General features: G+C 42.8%; 1 protein-coding gene across 10 annotated transcripts in view; it reads left to right on the forward strand.

Moving 5' to 3' along the window:
- LOC106874983 (forkhead box protein J2) overlaps positions 1–19,913 on the forward strand; it is a 446,415-nt gene that overhangs the window by 410,330 nt on the left and 16,172 nt on the right. For all 10 annotated transcript variants that reach the window (XM_089342755.1, XM_089342756.1, XM_089342759.1 and 7 more), the window contains one exon: positions 10,726–10,835. In XM_089342755.1, coding sequence (XP_089198881.1) covers positions 10,726–10,835 — 110 coding nt within the window. The remainder of the gene's footprint in view (positions 1–10,725; positions 10,836–19,913) is intronic.

The following is a 19,913-nucleotide window of genomic DNA, read 5'->3' on the forward strand; positions in this document are numbered from 1 at the left end:
CCAGATGAGTGATACCAAAATTTCTCACAGTGCTGAAAGCATAATGACTCTGGTTTAACTCTTCACTGATGTAATGCGTTTATCCATGTCTGCTTTTTTGTACTTTCCATTAATTTTGTCATACATTCACTATTATTTTGATTATATATATATTTATATATATATATATATATATACACACACACACACACACACACACACACATATATATATACAAATACATAAAGAAAATAAGAGGGAAAGAAATTTGTATGTTCATGTGTGTGTGTGCATGTCTGTATTTACATATGAACATATACTTTTGAAAATGAAACTTTTAGAAAAAATAGCTATATAGTATTTATATCAATTCTCTCTCTCTCTCTCTCTCTTTCTATCTCTCTCTCTCTCTCTCTTTCTCTCTTTCTTTCTCTCTCTCTCTCTCTCTCTCTCTCTCTCTCTCTCTATATATATATATATATATATATATATATATATATATATAAGCTTTCTCTCAAATCAACATGGATCATTGATAATGATAGAGAAAGGGGGTTTCTGCATTATATTCAAGGGAAAATGCTAGGATTTTTTTTACCTCTATTGATGACGATGCTGTGGGGGTGGGGGGAAGGCCTGTTTCTATGACCAATTAATCTTATTTCAAATATCATTGTAAGAGATGAACAATATACCAAACAACAAAATACTTGTATATGCTGTTATAGATTTACTCAATCTTTTTTTGTTTTGATATTCCACCATCTTGTTCTGTGGATGTTTTCTTCCCTATTGTTGATAACAGAAAAAAAAAATGTAAATGTAAAACCTATATGAGTGCACATGTAAACATGTGGATATATTTATATGTACATGCATATTTATATATCTATATATGTGTGTGTGTGTATGTATATATATGTATGTATATTTTGTAGATGTTCATATTAATACTCATATATATATGAAACAACTAGATTTGATGTGTATATAAACAGATAGGTTGCTTGTTTCTATGGGCTTGGTCAAGTGAGGTGGTCACCTCACATGAAACTCCAGTAAAGGTTCAAAATTGATTAATGCTGTTCATCATTTTTTTTCAATCTGCAGAAAAATAGGTAAAAATCAACATGTTTGTATGTCGATTACATAAGTTACATACATATATATGTGTGTTTGTGTAGTCAAGCCAAACGAAATCATAATTGTGGCCATTGTTGGTGTCATGTAAGTGGCACCCATGCAGGTGGCACGTAAAAAGCACCTTTCAAGCGTTGGGCCTCACGAAGGCAATATGGCTGATGCCAGTGTCTTGTAACTACAACCTGTGCTTATGGCATATAAAAAGCACCTTTCGAGTGTTTGGTGTCATGGAGACAATGACAAATGAGCAAGACCTTGTTGTGCTTGCAACGAAGACCCATCAAGCCAAGTGAAACCAGTCATGGCAGATACTGGTGTCACGTAAAAGCACCCATTACACTCTCAGAGTGGTTGGCAAATGAGTGTGCAATTGAAAGTAGCACTCCATATGCTTGTAGGAGTTACATTCATATTTTTTAATAACAGTTTACGCAGTTCCACATGACTTGAAGTTTTAGGGACACTTAAGATACATTGACTTCATCAGGTGCTAGGAGCAGAGTGAAAATTACAAGAAATTCAAGAAGGTTTCTAGATGTTTAGGCCTTTTTATTGGTCAGCTCAGACCATGTGGTGTTAAAGCTATCACTATCAAAGTGATACTATCTACTTTCTTTATTCTCAGGTGCACATGTTTGAGCAGCTTGTTGTCAGGATGCTGGTGCCACTTTGATGGCAGGCTGCAGTAGAGTGACATCAGTTCCTTGTGTTGGGCACCACACATGGTAAGGTGGGATGTTGGCATGAGTCAGTTGTTCTGTCATCATTCAGTCAAGGATGAATACATTAGCAGCAGCAGCCTTCACATGAGAGCTACCAAATTTGATGGTATATGGGATATCCTCCATATATACTAACTTATCAGTAAAGGTGCCATGCAGTGGGACTGAACCCCAAACCATATGGCTGAGAAGTAAACTTCTTAACCACACTCTCATACCTGCATTTATAACCATGTTTAAATTTATTTTATTTCTTCTAATTCAGGGCTATTGTTTAGCTAATGACAAGTTGTGAAAGGCACAAATATGTAAGCTAGACTATCCACTGTGGGGCTAGCCTAGTTTATGATTGCTTTATATAAGAGCAGAATGTGTCTGCTATTAGTCAGAGAAGGATACTCTCACCTCATTTTCCCACACATCAAAAGTACATAGAGAAATGTTTCTACATTCTTGTTTCAATTTTACCCAGAGGGAAGGATGCTTTGTGATATTTCAACTTATTTCAGTTCTTCTGATTCATGCTTTGTTATGCATTAAATACATACATATAAATACACACACACACACATATATATATACACACACATATATATATACACACACACACACACACACACATATATATATATATATATATTATAAATATGGTAATGACACTATTCTTAAGAAATCATTGATTTCTCTTTTTTTTTAACAAATTCTTTTTCAAAACATTTTTTTCCATTAAGTTATATTCATTTCCTTGATTCCTTGTTTCATGTGGTAGAATTCATCCATGAAGTCTTTTCATATCGGATTTGTCTCAGCAGAGAAATCTTCTTTGTGCTTACATATTGTCTCACATGTCTTTGTCTCATGAAACTATAGGAATTTTTATCATATATTTTAACCCTTTAACATTCAGATTACTCTATCAAATGTAAGGCTAGCTTATTCACATGGCTTTTAATTAATCATGCAGTATATCATAGCTTCAAGATTTCAATGATGTGATTACTTATTTTTAGTGACATTCCAGAGTAGGTGTGAGAGTATAGATCTCTTTTTTTTTTTTTTTTACTTTTTTCAGTCATTTGACTGTGGCCATGCTGGAGCACCGCCTTTAGTTGAGCAAATCGACCCCAGGACTTACTCTTTGTAAGCCTAGTACTTATTCAATTGGTCTCTTTTGCCAAACTGCTAAGTTACAGGGACATAAATACACCAGCATCGGTTGTCAAGCAATGTTGGGGGACAAACACAGACACACAAACATATATACACACACATACATATATATACATGTATACATATATACGACGGGCTTCTTTCAGTTTCCGTCTACCAAATCCACTCACAAGGCTTTGGTTGGCCCGAGGCTATAGTAGAAGACACTTGCCCAAGGTGCCACGCAGTGGCACTGAACCCGGAACCATGCGGTTTGTAAGCAAGCTACTTACCACACAACCACTCTTACGCCTATTTAAACATAAAACAGGTATAATATTGGGCCTGATATGGCTGGTTTAACCATCTATTATTCAGATTACTCAGAACCATGTGGTTAGGAAGCAAGCCTTTTATTGCACAGCCACACCTCTTTACATTCTGATTTCAAATCCCAATGAGGTCAGCTTTGCTTTTCATCCTTCCATGAGTGAGTGAAAGAAAATGCAAAATACCATTCATAATCTGGGGTTGATTTAATCGACTAGCCCCCACCACCTCTCAAAACTGCTCACATCATCACCATTGTCATGGTAGTAAATCACTTGTTAGATTTGTCTTTTAGCAGTTAACAAAGACTCTTGATACTCGCATCCCAACGTTGCAAACAAATCTTTGATGTTATAGAAAATATTCAAAGTCATTTTCTAGCTTGAAAAATATAAATGACAAACAACATTCGTCATACCATCACCATCACCCCGTATCTTTATAAAATGAAAACTTTGTCTCCAGTTTAATATCTTTTTGTTTTCATTTATGTGTATTTATGTTTTCTGCGACATTCGTCTACAAGTCATCAGACACTGGCTAAATATTTTGTGTAACCACATGTGTTGCTATGGTATGTATGCATGTTTACTTCATCATAATCATCATCCGATGATGATGATAATGATTTCAAATCCCACGAAGTTCAATTTCGCCTTTCATCTTTCCAGGAGTGATGAAATAAATACCAGTCATGTACTTGGGTTAACTGACTAAACCCCTCCCCTGAAAATTGCTAGCATCATCATCATTACCAACATCATCCTTGTGTCTGCTTCAATCTTTGCATAAGTTGGATTGGTTGTTAGGATCCAAATCAGTTTTTATTTGTAGTTACTGTCCTCCAGCATGGGTCAGAGGGTTACATCTGAGCATTCAGGTATGGCTGTGTGGTAAGAAGTTTACTTCCCAACCACTGTGTGGCACCTTGGGCTTCTACTATAGCCTTAGGCTGACCAAAGCCTTGTAAGTGGATTTGGTAGACAGAAACTGAAAGAAGCCTGTCGAGTGTGTATGTGTGTCTTTGTTTGTCCCCCCAAACACCACTTGACAACTGACATTGGTATGTTCATGTCCCCATAACTTAGCAGTTCAACAAAAGAGACTGATAGAATAAGTACCAGGCTTAAAAAAAAAATACTGAGGTCAATTCATTCATTTGACTAAAAAAATCTTCAAAGCAGTGCCCCAGCATGGCCCCAGTCTAATGACTGAAACAAGTAAAAGCTAAAAGACACAAATCCAGATCGGTAGAGTAACCCTTTTCACACCAGTCCACTTGTGACCACATTTAATCTTATAAGCTTTCTGCTTAAGGTCATTTAAATTAAAACCTTCCATCAAAACTTCATATTAATTGATGTTCTAAAACAGACCCAAAACTAGGTGGTTGCAAAGTGAGCTTCTGTCTTTCTCTTTTTGTCTGAAAGAAATCGGCTCAGATCAGTGGGATGGGTTCCACCAGGATTAGAACCCCAAGTCGGACTGAATATCACAAAAGTGTTTCTATGACTACATTAGGAGTTTTAAAGGTACAAGGAAAGAAAGGAATTTTGAAAGTGCTTCAATGTTGTATCAAACAAAAGACTTAAGAGAGAGAGAGAGAGAGCAAAAACGAAAATGAAAGTAGTTTCTGTAATTCATATTAATTTAAAAATAATGAATTCATTTATTTGATTCTCAGGAAATCCATTCAGAGCTTAGTATTGGTTTTAAAGATCTTGCCTACAAAAATCAGTAATATTTACTCCAAATCTCTGTTTTTTTTTTTCATGTGATTTTCTTTCTGTCTTCTTTCTTATTTTCAATTTTTATTCTATTTTGTAACTTTTTTTTTCATGAGGTGGATGGTGAACAAAAGCTAACATACATCTCATTATAACTTTGTTCAAGTTGCTTTAGTATCTTGAAACCAGTTTATTTTTCAACTTCTGACATTTCACATTAGTGTTGTTGGTTGATTCGTGGTTCATGGTTTGTTCATCTTTCCTGTACATACACATGCAAGCACACACACACACACACTACCCTCTCTTTCTCTCTCTCTCTCTTCACACACCATCTGCTACCACTACCACCCCTCCCTCCCAAGTTCTGACCTTCTGAAAGATCAAAATTGCTTGACCTCTACTTTTCTAAAGTCAACTTCTCAGACATCTATAATATTTTACCTAATTAGGTTTCAGTTATTTCCACCACCACCCCTTTCCAACTCAATACCATATATATATATATATATATATATATATATATATATATATATATATAAACAAACAAATCTTGTGTACATACATATGTACACGTGTGTATGTTTGTATATATATATGTATATATGCACATCTCTATCTCTCTCTCTCTCTCTCTCTCTCTATATATATATATATATATATATATATACACACACACAGGCATATATACGGGTGTTTGTGTATATATCATCATCATCATCATCATCATCATCGTTTAACGTCCGCTTTCCATGCTAGCATGGGTTGGACGATTTGACTGAGGACTGGTGAAACCGGATGGCAACACCAGGCTCCAGTCTAATTTGGCAGAGTTTCTACAGCTAGATGCCCTTCCTAACGCCAACCACTCAGAGAGTGTAGTGGGTGTTTTTACGTGTCACCCACACGAAAACGGCCACGCTCGAAATGGTGTCTTTTATGTGCCACCCGCACAAGCCAGTCCAGGGGCACTGGCAACGATCTCGCTCGAAAATCCTACGGGAGCCAGTCAGGCGGTACTGGCAACGGCCACGCTCAAAATGGTGCATCTCATGTGCCACCCGCACAAGAACCAGTCCAGGGTCTTCTCACGCACAGCACATTTCCAAAGGTCTCGGTCAGTAGTCATCGCCTCGGTGAGGCCCAATGTACGAAGGTCTTGCCTCACCACCTCAGCCCAGGTCTTCCTGGGCCTACCTCTTCCACGGGTTCCCTCAACTGTTAGGGTGTGGCACTTTTTCACGCAGCTATCCTCATCCATTCTCACCACATGTCCATACCAGCGCAATCGTCTCTCTTGCACACCACAACTGATGCTTCTAATGTTCAGCTTTTCTCTCAAGATACTTACACTCTGACGGGTATTCACATTGACATTACACATCCAACGGAGCATACTGGCTTCATTCCTTGCGAGCTTACGTATGTCCTCAGCAGTTACAGCCCATGTTTCACTGCCATGTAGCATGGCTATTCGTACGCATGCGTCATACAGTCTGCCTTTTACTCTGAGTGAGAGTCCCTTTGTCGCCAGCAGGGGTAAGAGCTCTCTAAACTTTGCCCAGGCTATTCTTATTCTAGCAGCTACACTTTCAGCGCACCCACCCCCACTACTAACTTGGTCGCCCAGATAGCGGAAGCTATCGACCACCTCTAGTTTTTCACCCTGGAATGAGATAGAAGTTGTTTCCTGTTTGTTTACAGTCTTTATTGCACCTGAACATCTGCCACAAACAAAAACTAACTTGCTAGTTAACCTGCCTTTGATGTTGCTGCACCTCTTATGTGTCCATAGCTTGCACCGGGTACATCTTATAGAGTTACTACCTACTCCTTTTCTACATACTGAGCAGGGCCATCTACCTGAAGGGGTTTGTGTTTTATCTACCTTCCTACTTATTAGGATTTTGGTTTTAGCTAGGTTGACTCTAAGGCCCTTCAATTCTAGACCTTGCTTCCACACCTGAAACTTCTCCTCTAGTTCTGATAGTGACTCCACAATTAGGGCAAGGTCATCAGCATAGAGGAGCTCCCAGGGGCAACCTGTCTTGAACTCCTCTGTGATTGCCTGGAGGACTATGATAAATAAGAGGGGGCTGAGGACGGAAACTTGGTGGACCCCTACCTCTACCCGGAATTCATTGCTGTACTCATTTCCAACCCTCACCTTACTGGCAGCATCTCTGTACATGGCTCGCACAGCTCTCACTAACCATTCTTCTATCCCAAGTTTCCTCATTGACCACCGGATAAGGGATCGGGGGACCCTGTCAAAGGCTTTCTCCATGTCAACGAAAGCCAGGTACAGAGGTTTATCCTTAGCTAGGTATTTCTCCTGCAACTGTCTCACTAGAAATAAGGCATCAGTAGTGCTTTTACCTGGCACGAACCCAAACTATATCTCATCTAAATTGATTCGCTCCCTAATTAGTTGGGCTATGACCCTCTCTGTAACTTTCATAACCTGATCTAACAGCTTGATGCCTCTGTAATTATTTGTATCTAAAGCGTCACCTTTACCTTTGTAGCAGTTGACTATGATGCTGCTACACCAGTCATTGGGTATGACTCCTTCGTGTATCACCTGGTTCGTAATACGGGTGACTAGGCTATAGCCAACACTGCCAGATATTTTGAGCATCTCTGCAGTGATTCCTGATGGGCTGGGGGCTTTCCCGGTCTTCATACTCTTAATTGCTTTATCTAACCTGGTACTATCAACTCGGATAGCTGGTCCCTCTATTGGGTCGACATACGGCAGGCTCTCTTTCTCCCATTCATTCTCTTTATTAAGCAATCTATCGTAGTGGCATCTCCAGACCTCTTTCTTTGCATCCTCATTTAATGCAAGCGTACCATCATCCATGCGAACACATTTCTCTCCTACAACATCACTATTCTCTCTCCTACACTGTCTTGCAACACGAAATACCTCGAGTCTTTGGTCCTCACGGCGCAGAACATTGGCAAATCTTTCCTTATCTGCTTCCCCTCTGGCTAAATAAACCTGTCGCCTAGCCTCCCTTCTGGCACATTGGTACAATTCCCTGCTACCACCGTTCTTCCAGTCCTTCCAAGCCTGTTTCTTTTGTCTAATAGCCCTGTCTACCTCCTTGTTCCACCAACACGTTACTCTGGGTCGGGAGGGGACCTTACACCACCCACAAATCTGGTCGGTGGCTTTCAACAGGTTGTCCCGCAGAAATCTCCAATTGTCTTCCACGTTGTATGATGCTATATCCCCTTCTATTTCGTTAAATGCTTCAAGTAACTTGTCTCCAAGTCTCTGTCCGTTTGCAGGGTCTTTAAGCTTCCACACCCTTCTCCTCCAAGCCTGTCTAATTCTGGGCACCCATTTTGCCTTGATCCCAAAGTCGCTAACTACTAATCTATGTTGTGGGGTACATTCTTCGCCAGGGTAGGTTTTGGCATTTATAAGCCGCCCTCTTTCCCTATTTCTGGCGAGGATGTAGTCGATTTGGCTAGAGTGTCTGCTGGAGCGGTAGGTGACTAGGTGACTGGCAGGTTTCCTGAAGTTGGTATTGCAGACCATAAGATCGGTTGCATCACAGAACTGCAGCAGTCTGGTTCCCTCCTCGTTGCGGGAACCGAAGCCATAGCCTCCATGTATGCCATGGAAGCCTCCAGCACGACGTCCGACATGACCGTTGAAGTCTCCAGCCACAAAGAGAAGGTCCCTGTCACTCGTCGACGAGGTAGTTTGCAAGAGGGTGTCATAGAATTGGTCTTTCAGACCATCTGGTAGCCCCGGTTGAGGTGCATAGGCTGAGATGACAGTAGCTAATCTATGATGAAGCACTAGTCTGATCTTAAGTACTCTGTCACTTACTCTAACGACCTCGATTACCTTATCCACCCATTTCTCCACTAGAAGTATTCCTACGCCCCCGACCCCGTCAGTGTTCCCTGCCCAGAAAATCTTGTACCTGTGTTCTTTGCCTGTGAGGAACCTCGCAGAACCTCCTCTCCATCTTACTTCCTGGATGCAACACATATCTACGCGTCTCCGTTCAAGCATCTCAACAATTTCACCAGATCTACCTTTCAGCGTGCCGACGTTGAGAGTGCCAATCCTAACAGTATGGGTGTTGGGGGTGTGGGCCTGTAGCCTGGGAAGGGAAAAAGCAGTGTCGTGTACCTGAAAAGAAAACTTGCAATTGGAAGAATTCATAAGCAAAACAGTACCTACAACCTGCAAACATTACTCAAACTTAATGCGCTACCCAAAGGTAGGGGAGAGGATGGCCAAGGCCACTAGATGGGTTCCGGGAGACAGCCCAGGATGACAGACGAATGCACTTCCGGTGGAGGGGGTGGGAGGGCGGGTGTACCATCACCGAGGAGATAGGGCTCTTAATCGTAGATTTTAAATATTTGAGAGACAACAATGCATAAACCGTAATTTTTAAAAGAGCAATGAAATCTAGGTGAATAGAATATATACGTAGCATGAATTTAGGAAGCTTAGAAAATGAATAAGTATGAATTTAAGACAAAAACTGAATTCAATTGAATTTCATGGAGAGAAACAAGATAAATAATAGAGGGCAGACTAAAGCGCGAAGGTATGAGATGTTTGAGGCCGTAAATAAATAAAAATCTCTATCTTATCTGCATCTTGGAGACTTTGTCGTAGTATGTCAGCGGAGAAGAGATTGAGATAATTTAGAATGGATTTCTCATTTATATATAGCCAGAACCTGAAGACCTTAAGGAAAAACTACGAGAGAGAGAGAGAGAGAGAGAGAGAGAGGATGGAGGGGTAGACAGAGGCATGGCGGGAGAAAAGATCATCATCATATATATATATATATATATATAAAGAGAGAGAGAGAGGGGGGACCAGTCAAGCAGCACATCACGCTGTAATTCTTATGTATATATACATACATGTTTGTATGTGTGTGCATATATATATATATAAAATCGTCATCACTTAACATCCCTTTTTCTATGCTAGCATGGGTTGGACTATATATATGTATGTACGTATGTATATATTCGTTGGGCACAGTTGGTTAACTGACTGATTGTCATCTAAACTAAGCCTTGAGGAATGCACGATCAGACAAGTTTTCTTCTGCCGTTGGTATTAAATGTATTGATTAATGAAATACCACCATCAATTTTCTGGAGACTGAAGCATACGGAGAGGAGAGTAAAAGAGAGAAATGATGCATCATTTTCTCATTATTCAGTGAGAAACCTGAAACCTGAGCAATATCAGGATATCAATCTCTGAAGTAGGGGGTCCACAGGAATGGACAGAATTTTTAAGTAGGTGATAAACATATACATATATGAGTATATTTATATGCATATATATATATATATATATATACCCATATATATATATATATATATATGGGTACAGGACATCACAAGCAACATGATGTGAAAACAAATGAGTTGAATATACTAACACCAAGAGAAATAAATGGAACACAGGACAAGTAACATAAAGAACAACCCTTCATCAAGGTACAACAAAGCATGTTTCAATATATATAACAAGAATATTGCAAACCAAATACAAAATGAAATAATTCTGACGTTTTTCCTTGTATTTTTCTCCTCCTTTGTGTTATCTTATTTATTTCTGGCTTTGCTAATCTCATTTTCTACCTCCACCTTCTTTTTCTATGTCTTTTCAGGTAGTCCTAACTCGTACTGTGACACAAACCAAACAGCTATGGTAGATCCTCTCATGAATAACCAGTCATGTCTAGCAATACCTACTGATAGGAACAATATGAACCACCAGGTAAGGGCTTTTTTCTTTTTTACAAAAAAAGAAAAAAGATTGAATTCATAACTGTTATTTTCAACTTGTTTCATTCATTGGATTGTGGCCATGCTGGGGCAATTATTCAAGAATTTACCTCAGACTTATTTGTCTTAAGTGTTTTAAGCCTGGTTATTGATTCTGTCTGCCTCTTTTGCTGAACTGTACATTATGGAGATGTAAACATATGAACACTGGTCGTTAAGCGCAGTGGAGAAGTCATACACACATGCCCACACACACTCTTGCACATGCACTCACACACACACTCACTCACTCGCATACACACATACTCACTTGCATACACACGCACTCACACACCCATATAATACTCACTCACATACACACCCATATAATACACACACACACTCGCTCGCACACGCTCTTTCACACACACACACTCACTCTTTCTCTCTCACTCTCAGAGGGTGCCACGAAAAGCCTGGTTGGAGGCCCAACCTTCCAAGTTCTTTTACAAGACTTAGAAAAACTGGAGGACCGATGCAATATGTGTGTCAATCGGAGAGGGGAATATGTAGAATAGAATTATAATTCACAGATCCTCCTGTATTTCCTTCTACCTAAAGCCAGGAACATTTCAGGACCCCACCCCTTATACTTTTGACTGTAGTGTTTACTTACTCAAGGCTGAAATCGCCCTTAACAACAACTTATGACAAACTAAAAACCTTCAATAAAAATATCATGTTAATTTATGTTTTAAACAGCAGCTTAATAATGACAAAATTATTTTACTATATTATTTATTTATTTACGGCCTCAAACATCTCATACCTTCGCGCTTTAGTCTGCCCTCTATTATTTATCTTATTTCTCTCCATGAAATTCAATTGAATTCAGTTTTTGTCTTAAATTCATACTTATTCATTTTCTAAGCTTCCTAAATTCATGCTACGTATATATTCTATTCACCTAGAATTCATTGCTCTTTTAAAAATTACGATTTATGCATTGTTGTCTCTCAAATATTTAAAATCTACAATTAAGAGCCCTATCTACTCGCTGACGGTACCTACCCACCCCTACCCATTTTCCTTTATTCAAAAATTCTTATCGCTCCTTAAAATTATGGCTTTTAAGTGTTGATTTCTCAGCCCAAGAATTACAGCGTGATGTGCTGCTTGACTGGTCCCTCCCGCCCACGCTGCCGCACTTGCCCTTACCTCTCCAACACCACCCTCCTCATCAGCACCCATCACCGACTCCTTCACCTGCACGTCTACCAACATCATATATTGCCTCTCCTGCTCTCTCTGCCAATCTCTGTACATCGGACAAACGGGGCGCCGCCTGGCCGACCGATTCGCGGAACACCTCCGAGATATCAACGTCGGCAATGACACCCCGGTGTCACGCCACTTCCGTTCTGCCGGCCACTCCTTGCGGCAACACCTGTCTGTGTTTGGATTGTCCATGCACAGGGGCCATCCGGACTCTCGTTTGCGCCGTGAACAGGGATTAATCTTCTATCTTCGCTCCTTTGTGCCACATGGGCTCAACTCCCCTCCACTCTTCATCTAACCCCCTCCTCCTGTCTCTCTCCCACACCCTCCCTCCTACCACCCATCTCTCCCCTCCCCCACCTCCTGCTCCGACTCCTACTTCTTTGTAAGTCTCTTCACCTCTCTTCATACTTCTCTCCACTCCCACTTCTCTTCACCCCTACTCTTTCTCTCCTCTCTCTTACTCTTTCTCATTCTCTTCTCTCATACTCCCCCCTCTCTCACTCTTACTCTCTACACTCTTACTCTCCTACTCTCTACACTCTTACTCTCTCACCCTTACTCTCTCACTCTCTTCCCCTCTCTCTCACTCTCTTTCTCTTCCTCTCTTTCTCCCCGCCCATACCTCTCTTCCCTCTCTCTCACTCTCTTTCTCTTCCTCTCTTTCTCCCCCCCATACCCACCATCCCCTCTTTCTCTCCCCCCCATACCCACCTTCCCCCTCTCTCAATCCACCTTCCCTCTCCTATACCCACCCTCTCCTATACCCACCCTCTCTCCTCTCTTCCCCTCCCATACCCATCTTCCCCCTCTCTTACATCCACCTTCCCCTTCTCCCTCCTCGTCAACACCCCCTCATAAGCTCACCCACCACCCACCCCTACCCACATACCCCACAGACCCCTACCTCTACCCCACCCTCAGCCTAACCCACACTCCACCCATGCCTTCCCCACCTCCCCACACCCTCACATCACACCACACCAATACCCTCGCATCACACCACGCACACCACACCAATACCCTCGCATCACACCACGCACACACTACAACTGACCAACTACTTTCTCCCTTTCTCCCTTCCCCATTTTCACACTACATACGTCAAGATCACCAGCATTCTACCTCCCACACACAGCCCCTCGTTCCCGATCACCGTTTGTTATCTCCCCCTTTCTTAGCTCTCCTGAAATAAGAATTTCTAACTTCCGGTCAGCCGTTGTTATGATCGGCCATTATTATTATGATTGAACGTTGACTGAACACTATTCAATTTTTTTTCTCCGTGTTTTTCTCCTTGTCTCCGTATTCTTTCTGTTGAAGAGCGTAGCTCGAAACGTCAAAGACTTTCCGTATTTCCGAGCGTCATACTAATATATACCTTTGTTATTTACACCACCTGTCCTCGTCTGTTGTTATTATTTGTATATTCTCCTATATGTATATATATATATATATATATATATATATATATATATATATATATATATGATGATGATGATCTTTTCTCCCGCCATGCCTCTGTCTACCCCTCCATCCTCTCTCTCTCTCTCTCTCTCTCTCTCTCTCTCTCTCTCTCTCTCTCTCTCTCTCTCTCTCTCTCTATCGTAGTTTTTCCTTAAGATCTTCAGGTTCTGGCTATATATAAATGAGAAATCCATTCTAAATTATCTCAATCTCTTCTCCGCTGACATACTACGACGAAGTCTCCAAGATGCAGATAAGATAGAGATTTTTATTTATTTACGGCCTCAAACATCTCATACCTTCGCGCTTTAGTCTGCTCTCTATTATTTATCTTGTTTCTCTCCATGAAATTCAATTGAATTCAGTTTTAGTCTTAAATTCATACTTATTCATTTTCTAAGCTTCCTAAATTCATGCTACGTATATATTCTATTCACCTAGAATTCATTGCTCTTTTAAAAATTACGATTTATGCATTGTTGTCTCTCAAATATTTAAAATCTACAATTAAGAGCCCTATCTACTCGCTGACGGTACCTACCCACCCCTACCCATTTTCCTTTATTCAAAAATTCTTATCGCTCCTTAAAATTATGGCTTTTAAGTGTTGATTTCTCAGCCCAAGAATTACAGCGTGATGTGCTGCTTGACTGGTCCCTCCCGCCCACGCTGCCGCACTTGCCCTTACCTCTCCAACACCACCCTCCTCACCAGCACCCATCACCGACTCCTTCACCTGCACGTCTACCAACATCATATATTGCCTCTCCTGCTCTCTCTGCCAATCTCTGTACATCGGACAAACGGGGCGCCGCCTGGCCAACCGATTCACGGAACACCTCCGAGATATCAACGTCGGCAATGACACCCCGGTGTCACGCCACTTCCGTTCTGCCGGCCACTCCTTGCGGCAACACCTGTCTGTGTTTGGATTGTCCATGCACACGGGCCATCCGGACTCCCGTTTGCGCCGTGAACAGGGATTAATCTTCTATCTTCGCTTCTTTGTGCCACATGGGCTCAACTCCCCCCCACTCTTCATCTAACCCCCTCCTCCTGTCTCTCTCCCCCACCCTCCCTCCTACCACCCATCTCTCCCCTCCCCCACCTCCTGCTCCGACTCCTACCTCTTTGTAAGTCTCTTCACCTCTCTTCATACTTCTCTCCACTCCCACTTCTCTTCACCCCTACTCTTTCTCTCCTCTCTCTTACTCTTTCTCACTCTCTTCTCTCATACTCCCCCCTCTCTCACTCTTACTCTCTACACTCTTACACTCTTACTCTCTCACCCTTACTCTCTCACTCTCTTCCCCTCTCTCTCACTCTCTTTCTCTTTCTCCCCGCCCATACCTCTCATCCCTCTCTCTCACTCTCTTTCTCTTCCTCTCTTTCTACCCCCCCATACCCACCATCCCCTCTTTCTCTCCCCCCATACCCACCTTCCCCCTCTCTCAATCCACCTTCCCTCTCCTATACCCACCCTCTCTCCTCTCTTCCCCTCCCATACCCATCTTCCCCCTCTCTTACATCCACCTTCCCCTTCTCCCTCCTCGTCAACACCCCCTCATAAGCTCACCCACCACCCACCCCTACCCACATACCCCACCCTACCCACAGACCCCTACCTCTACCCCACCCTCAGCCTAACCCACACTCCACCCATGCCTTCCCCACCTCCCCACACCCTCACATCACACCACACCAATACCCTCGCATCACACCACGCACACCACACCAATACCCTCGCATCACACCACGCACACACTACAACTGACCAACTACTTTCTCCCTTTCTCCCTTCCCCATTTTCACACTACATACGTCAAGATCACCAGCATTCTACCTCCCACACACAGCCCCTCGTTCCCGATCACCGTTTGTTATCTCCCCCTTTCTTAGCTCTCCTGAAATAAGAATTTCTAACTTCCGGTCAGCCGTTGTTATGATCGGCCATTATTATTATGATTGAACGTTGACTGAACACTATTCAATTTTTTTTCTCCGTGTTTTTCTCCTTGTCTCCGTATTCTTTCTGTTGAAGAGCGTAGCTCGAAACGTCAAAGACTTTCCGTATTTCCGAGCGTCATACTAATATATACCTTTGTTATTTACACCACCTGTCCTCGTCTGTTGTTATTATTTGTATATTCTCCTATATGTGTATATATATATATATATATATATATATATATATATATATATGATGATCTTTTCTCCCGCCATACCTCTGTCTACCCCTCCATCCTCTCTCTCTCTCTTTCTCTCTCTCTCTCTCTCTCTCTCTCTCTCGTAGTTTTTCCTTAAGATCTTCAGGTTCTGGCTATATATAAATGAGAAATCCATTCTAAATTATCTCAATCTCTTCTCCGCTGACATACTACGACGAAGTCTCCAAGATGCAGATAAGATAGAGATTTTTATTTATTTACGGCCTCAAACATCTCATACCTTCGCGCTTTAGTCTGCCCTCTATTATTTATCTTGTTTCTCTCCATGAAATTCAATTGAATTCAGTATTTGTCTTAAATTCATACTTATTCATTTTCTAAGCTTCCTAAATTCATGCTATGTATATATTCTATTCACCTAGAATTCATTGCTCTTTTAAAAATTACGATTTATGCATTGTTGTCTCTCAAATATTTAAAATCTACAATTAAGAGCCCTATCTACTCGCTGACGGTACCTACCCACCCCTACCCATTTTCCTTTATTCAAAAATTCTTATCGCTCCTTAAAATTATGGCTTTTAAGTGTTGATTTCTCAGCCCAAGAATTACAGCGTGATGTGCTGCTTGACTGGTCCCTCCCGCCCACGCTGCCGCACTTGCCCTTACCTCTCCAACACCACCCTCCTCACCAGCACCCATCACCGACTCCTTCACCTGCACGTCTACCAACATCATATATTGCCTCTCCTGCTCTCTCTGCCAATCTCTGTACATCGGACACACGGGGCGCCGCCTGGCCGACCGATTCGCGGAACACCTCCGAGATATCAACGTCGGCAATGACATCCCGGTGTCACGCCACTTCCGTTCTGCCGGCCACTCCTTGCGGCAACACCTGTCTGTGTTTGGATTGTCCATGCACAGGGGCCATCCGGACTCCCGTTTGCGCCGTGAACAGGGATTAATCTTCTATCTTCGCTCCTTTGTGCCACATGGGCTCAACTCCCCTCCACTCTTCATCTAACCCCCTCCTCCTGTCTCTCTCCCCCACCCTCCCTCCTACCACCCATCTCTCCCCTCCCCCACCTCCTGCTCCGACTCCTACTTCTTTGTACGTCTCTTCACCTCTCTTCATACTTCTCTCCACTCCCACTTCTCTTCACCCCTACTCTTTCTCTCCTCTCTCTTACTCTTTCTCACTCTCTTCTCTCATACTCCCCCCTCTCTCACTCTTACTCTCTACACTCTTACTCTCTACACTCTTACTCTCTCACTCTCTTTCTCTTCCTCTCTTTCTCCCCCCCATACCCACCTTCCCCCTCTCTCAATCCACCCACCCTCTCCTATACCCACCCTCTCTCCTCTCTTCCCCTCCCATACCCATCTTCCCCCTCTCTTACATCCACCTTCCCCTTCTCCCTCCTCGTCAACACCCCCTCAGAAGCTCACCCACCACCCACCCCTACCCACATACCCCACCCTACCCACAGACCCCTACCTCTACCCCACCCTCAGCCTAACCCACACTCCACCCATGCCTTCCCACACCCTCACATCACACCACACCAATACCCTCGCATCACACCAAGCACACACTTCAACTGACCAACTACTTTCTCCCTTTCTCCCTTCCCCATTTTCACACTACATACGTCAAGAACACCAGCATTCTACCTCCCACACACAGCCCCTCGTTCCCGATCACCGTTTGTTATCTCCCCCTTTCTTAGCTCTCCTGAAATAAGAATTTCTAACTTCCGGTCAGCCGTTGTTATGATCGGCCATTATTATTATGATTGAACGTTGACTGAACACTATTCAATTTTTTTTCTCCGTGTTTTTCTCCTTGTCTCCGTATTCTTTCTGTTGAAGAGCGTAGCTCGAAACGTCAAAGACTTTCCGTATTTCCGAGCGTCATACTAATATATACCTTTGTTATTTACACCACCTGTCCTCGTCTGTTGTTATTATTTGTATATTCTCCTATATGTGTATATATATATATATATATATATATATATGATGATCTTTTCTCCCGCCATGCCTCTGTCTACCCCTCCATCCTCTCCCTCTCTCTTTCTCTCTCTCTCTCTCTCTCTCTCTCTCTCTCTCGTAGTTTTTCCTTAAGATCTTCAGGTTCTGGCTATATATAAATGAGAAATCCATTCTAAATTATCTCAATCTCTTCTCCGCTGACATACTACGACGAAGTCTCCAAGATGCAGATAAGATAGAGATTTTTATTTATTTACGGCCTCAAACATCTCATACCTTCGCGCTTTAGTCTGCCCTCTATTATTTATCTTGTTTCTCTCCATGAAATTCAATTGAATTCAGTTTTTGTCTTAAATTCATACTTATTCATTTTCTAAGCTTCCTAAATTCATGCTATGTATATATTCTATTCACCTAGAATTCATTGCTCTTTTAAAAATTACGATTTATGCATTGTTGTCTCTCAAATATTTAAAATCTACAATTAAGAGCCCTATCTACTCGCTGACGGTACCTACCCACCCCTACCCATTTTCCTTTATTCAAAAATTCTTATCGCTCCTTAAAAGTGTTGATTTCTCAGCCCAAGAATTACAGCGTGATGTGCTGCTTGACTGGTCCCTCCCGCCCACGCTGCCGCACTTGCCCTTACCTCTCCAACACCACCCTCTTCACCTGCACGTCTACCAACATCATATATTGCCTCTCCTGCTCTCTCTGCCAATCTCTGTACATCGGACACACGGGGCGCCGCCTGGCCGACCGATTCGCGGAACACCTCCGAGATATCAACGTCGGCAATGACACACCGGTGTCACGCCACTTCCGTTCTGCCCGCCACTCCTTGCGGCAACACCTGTCTGTGTTTGGATTGTCCATGCACAGGGGCCATCCGGACTCCCGTTTGCGCCGTGAACAGGGATTAATCTTCTATCTTCGCTCCTTTGTGCCACATGGGCTCAACTCCCCTCCACTCTTCATCTAACCCCCTCCTCCTGTCTCTCTCCCCCACCCTCCCTCCTACCACCCATCTCTCCCCTCCCCCACCTCCTGCTCCGACTCCTACTTCTTTGTACGTCTCTTCACCTCTCTTCATACTTCTCTCCACTCCCACTTCTCTTCACCCCTACTCTTTCTCTCCTCTCTCTTACTCTTTCTCACTCTCTTCTCTCATACTCCCCCCTCTCTCACTCTTACTCTCTACACTCTTACTCTCCTACTCTCTACACTCTTACTCTCTTACTCTCTCACCCTTACTCTCTCACTCTCTTCCCCTCTCTCTCACCCCTACCCATTTTCCTTTATTCAAAAATTCTTATCGCTCCTTAAAATTATGGCTTTTAAGTGTTGATTTCTCAGCCCAAGAATTACAGCGTGATGTGCTGCTTGACTGGTCCCTCCCGCCCACGCTGCCGCACTTGCCCTTACCTCTCCAACACCACCCTCCTCACCAGCACCCATCACCGACTCCTTCACCTGCACGTCTACCAACATCATATATTGCCTCTCCTGCTCTCTCTGCCAATCTCTGTACATCGGACACACGGGGCGCCGCCTGGCCGACCGATTCGCGGAACACCTCCGAGATATCAACGTCGGCAATGACACCCCGGTGTCACGCCCCTTCCGTTCTGCCGGCCACTCCTTGCGGCAACACCTGTCTCTGTTTGGATTGTCCATGCACAGGGGCCATCCGGACTCCCGTTTGCGCCGTGAACAGGGATTAATCTTCTATCTTCGCTCCTTTGTGCCACATGGGCTCAACTCCCCTCCACTCTTCATCTAACCCCCTCCTGCTGTCTCTCTACCCCACCCTCCCTCCCCCACCTCCTGCTCCGACTCCTACTTCTTTGTACGTCTCTTCACCTCTCTTCATACTTCTCTCCACTCCCACTTCTCTTCACCCCTACTCTTTCTCTCCTCTCTCTTACTCTTTCTCACTCTCTTCTCTCATACTCCCCCCTCTCTCACTCTTACTCTCTACACTCTTACTCTCCTACTCTCTACACTCTTACTCTCTCACCCTTACTCTCTCACTCTCTTCCCCTCTCTCTCACCCCTACCCATTTTCCTTTATTCAAAAATTCTTATCGCTCCTTAAAATTATGGCTTTTAAGTGTTGATTTCTCAGCCCAAGAATTACAGCGTGATGTGCTGCTTGACTGGTCCCTCCCGCCCAC

The sequence above is a fragment of the Octopus bimaculoides genome, chromosome 26 (assembly GCF_046866305.1).
Source record: "Octopus bimaculoides isolate indiv1 chromosome 26, ASM4686630v1, whole genome shotgun sequence".
Taxonomy (NCBI): domain Eukaryota; kingdom Metazoa; phylum Mollusca; class Cephalopoda; order Octopoda; family Octopodidae; genus Octopus; species Octopus bimaculoides.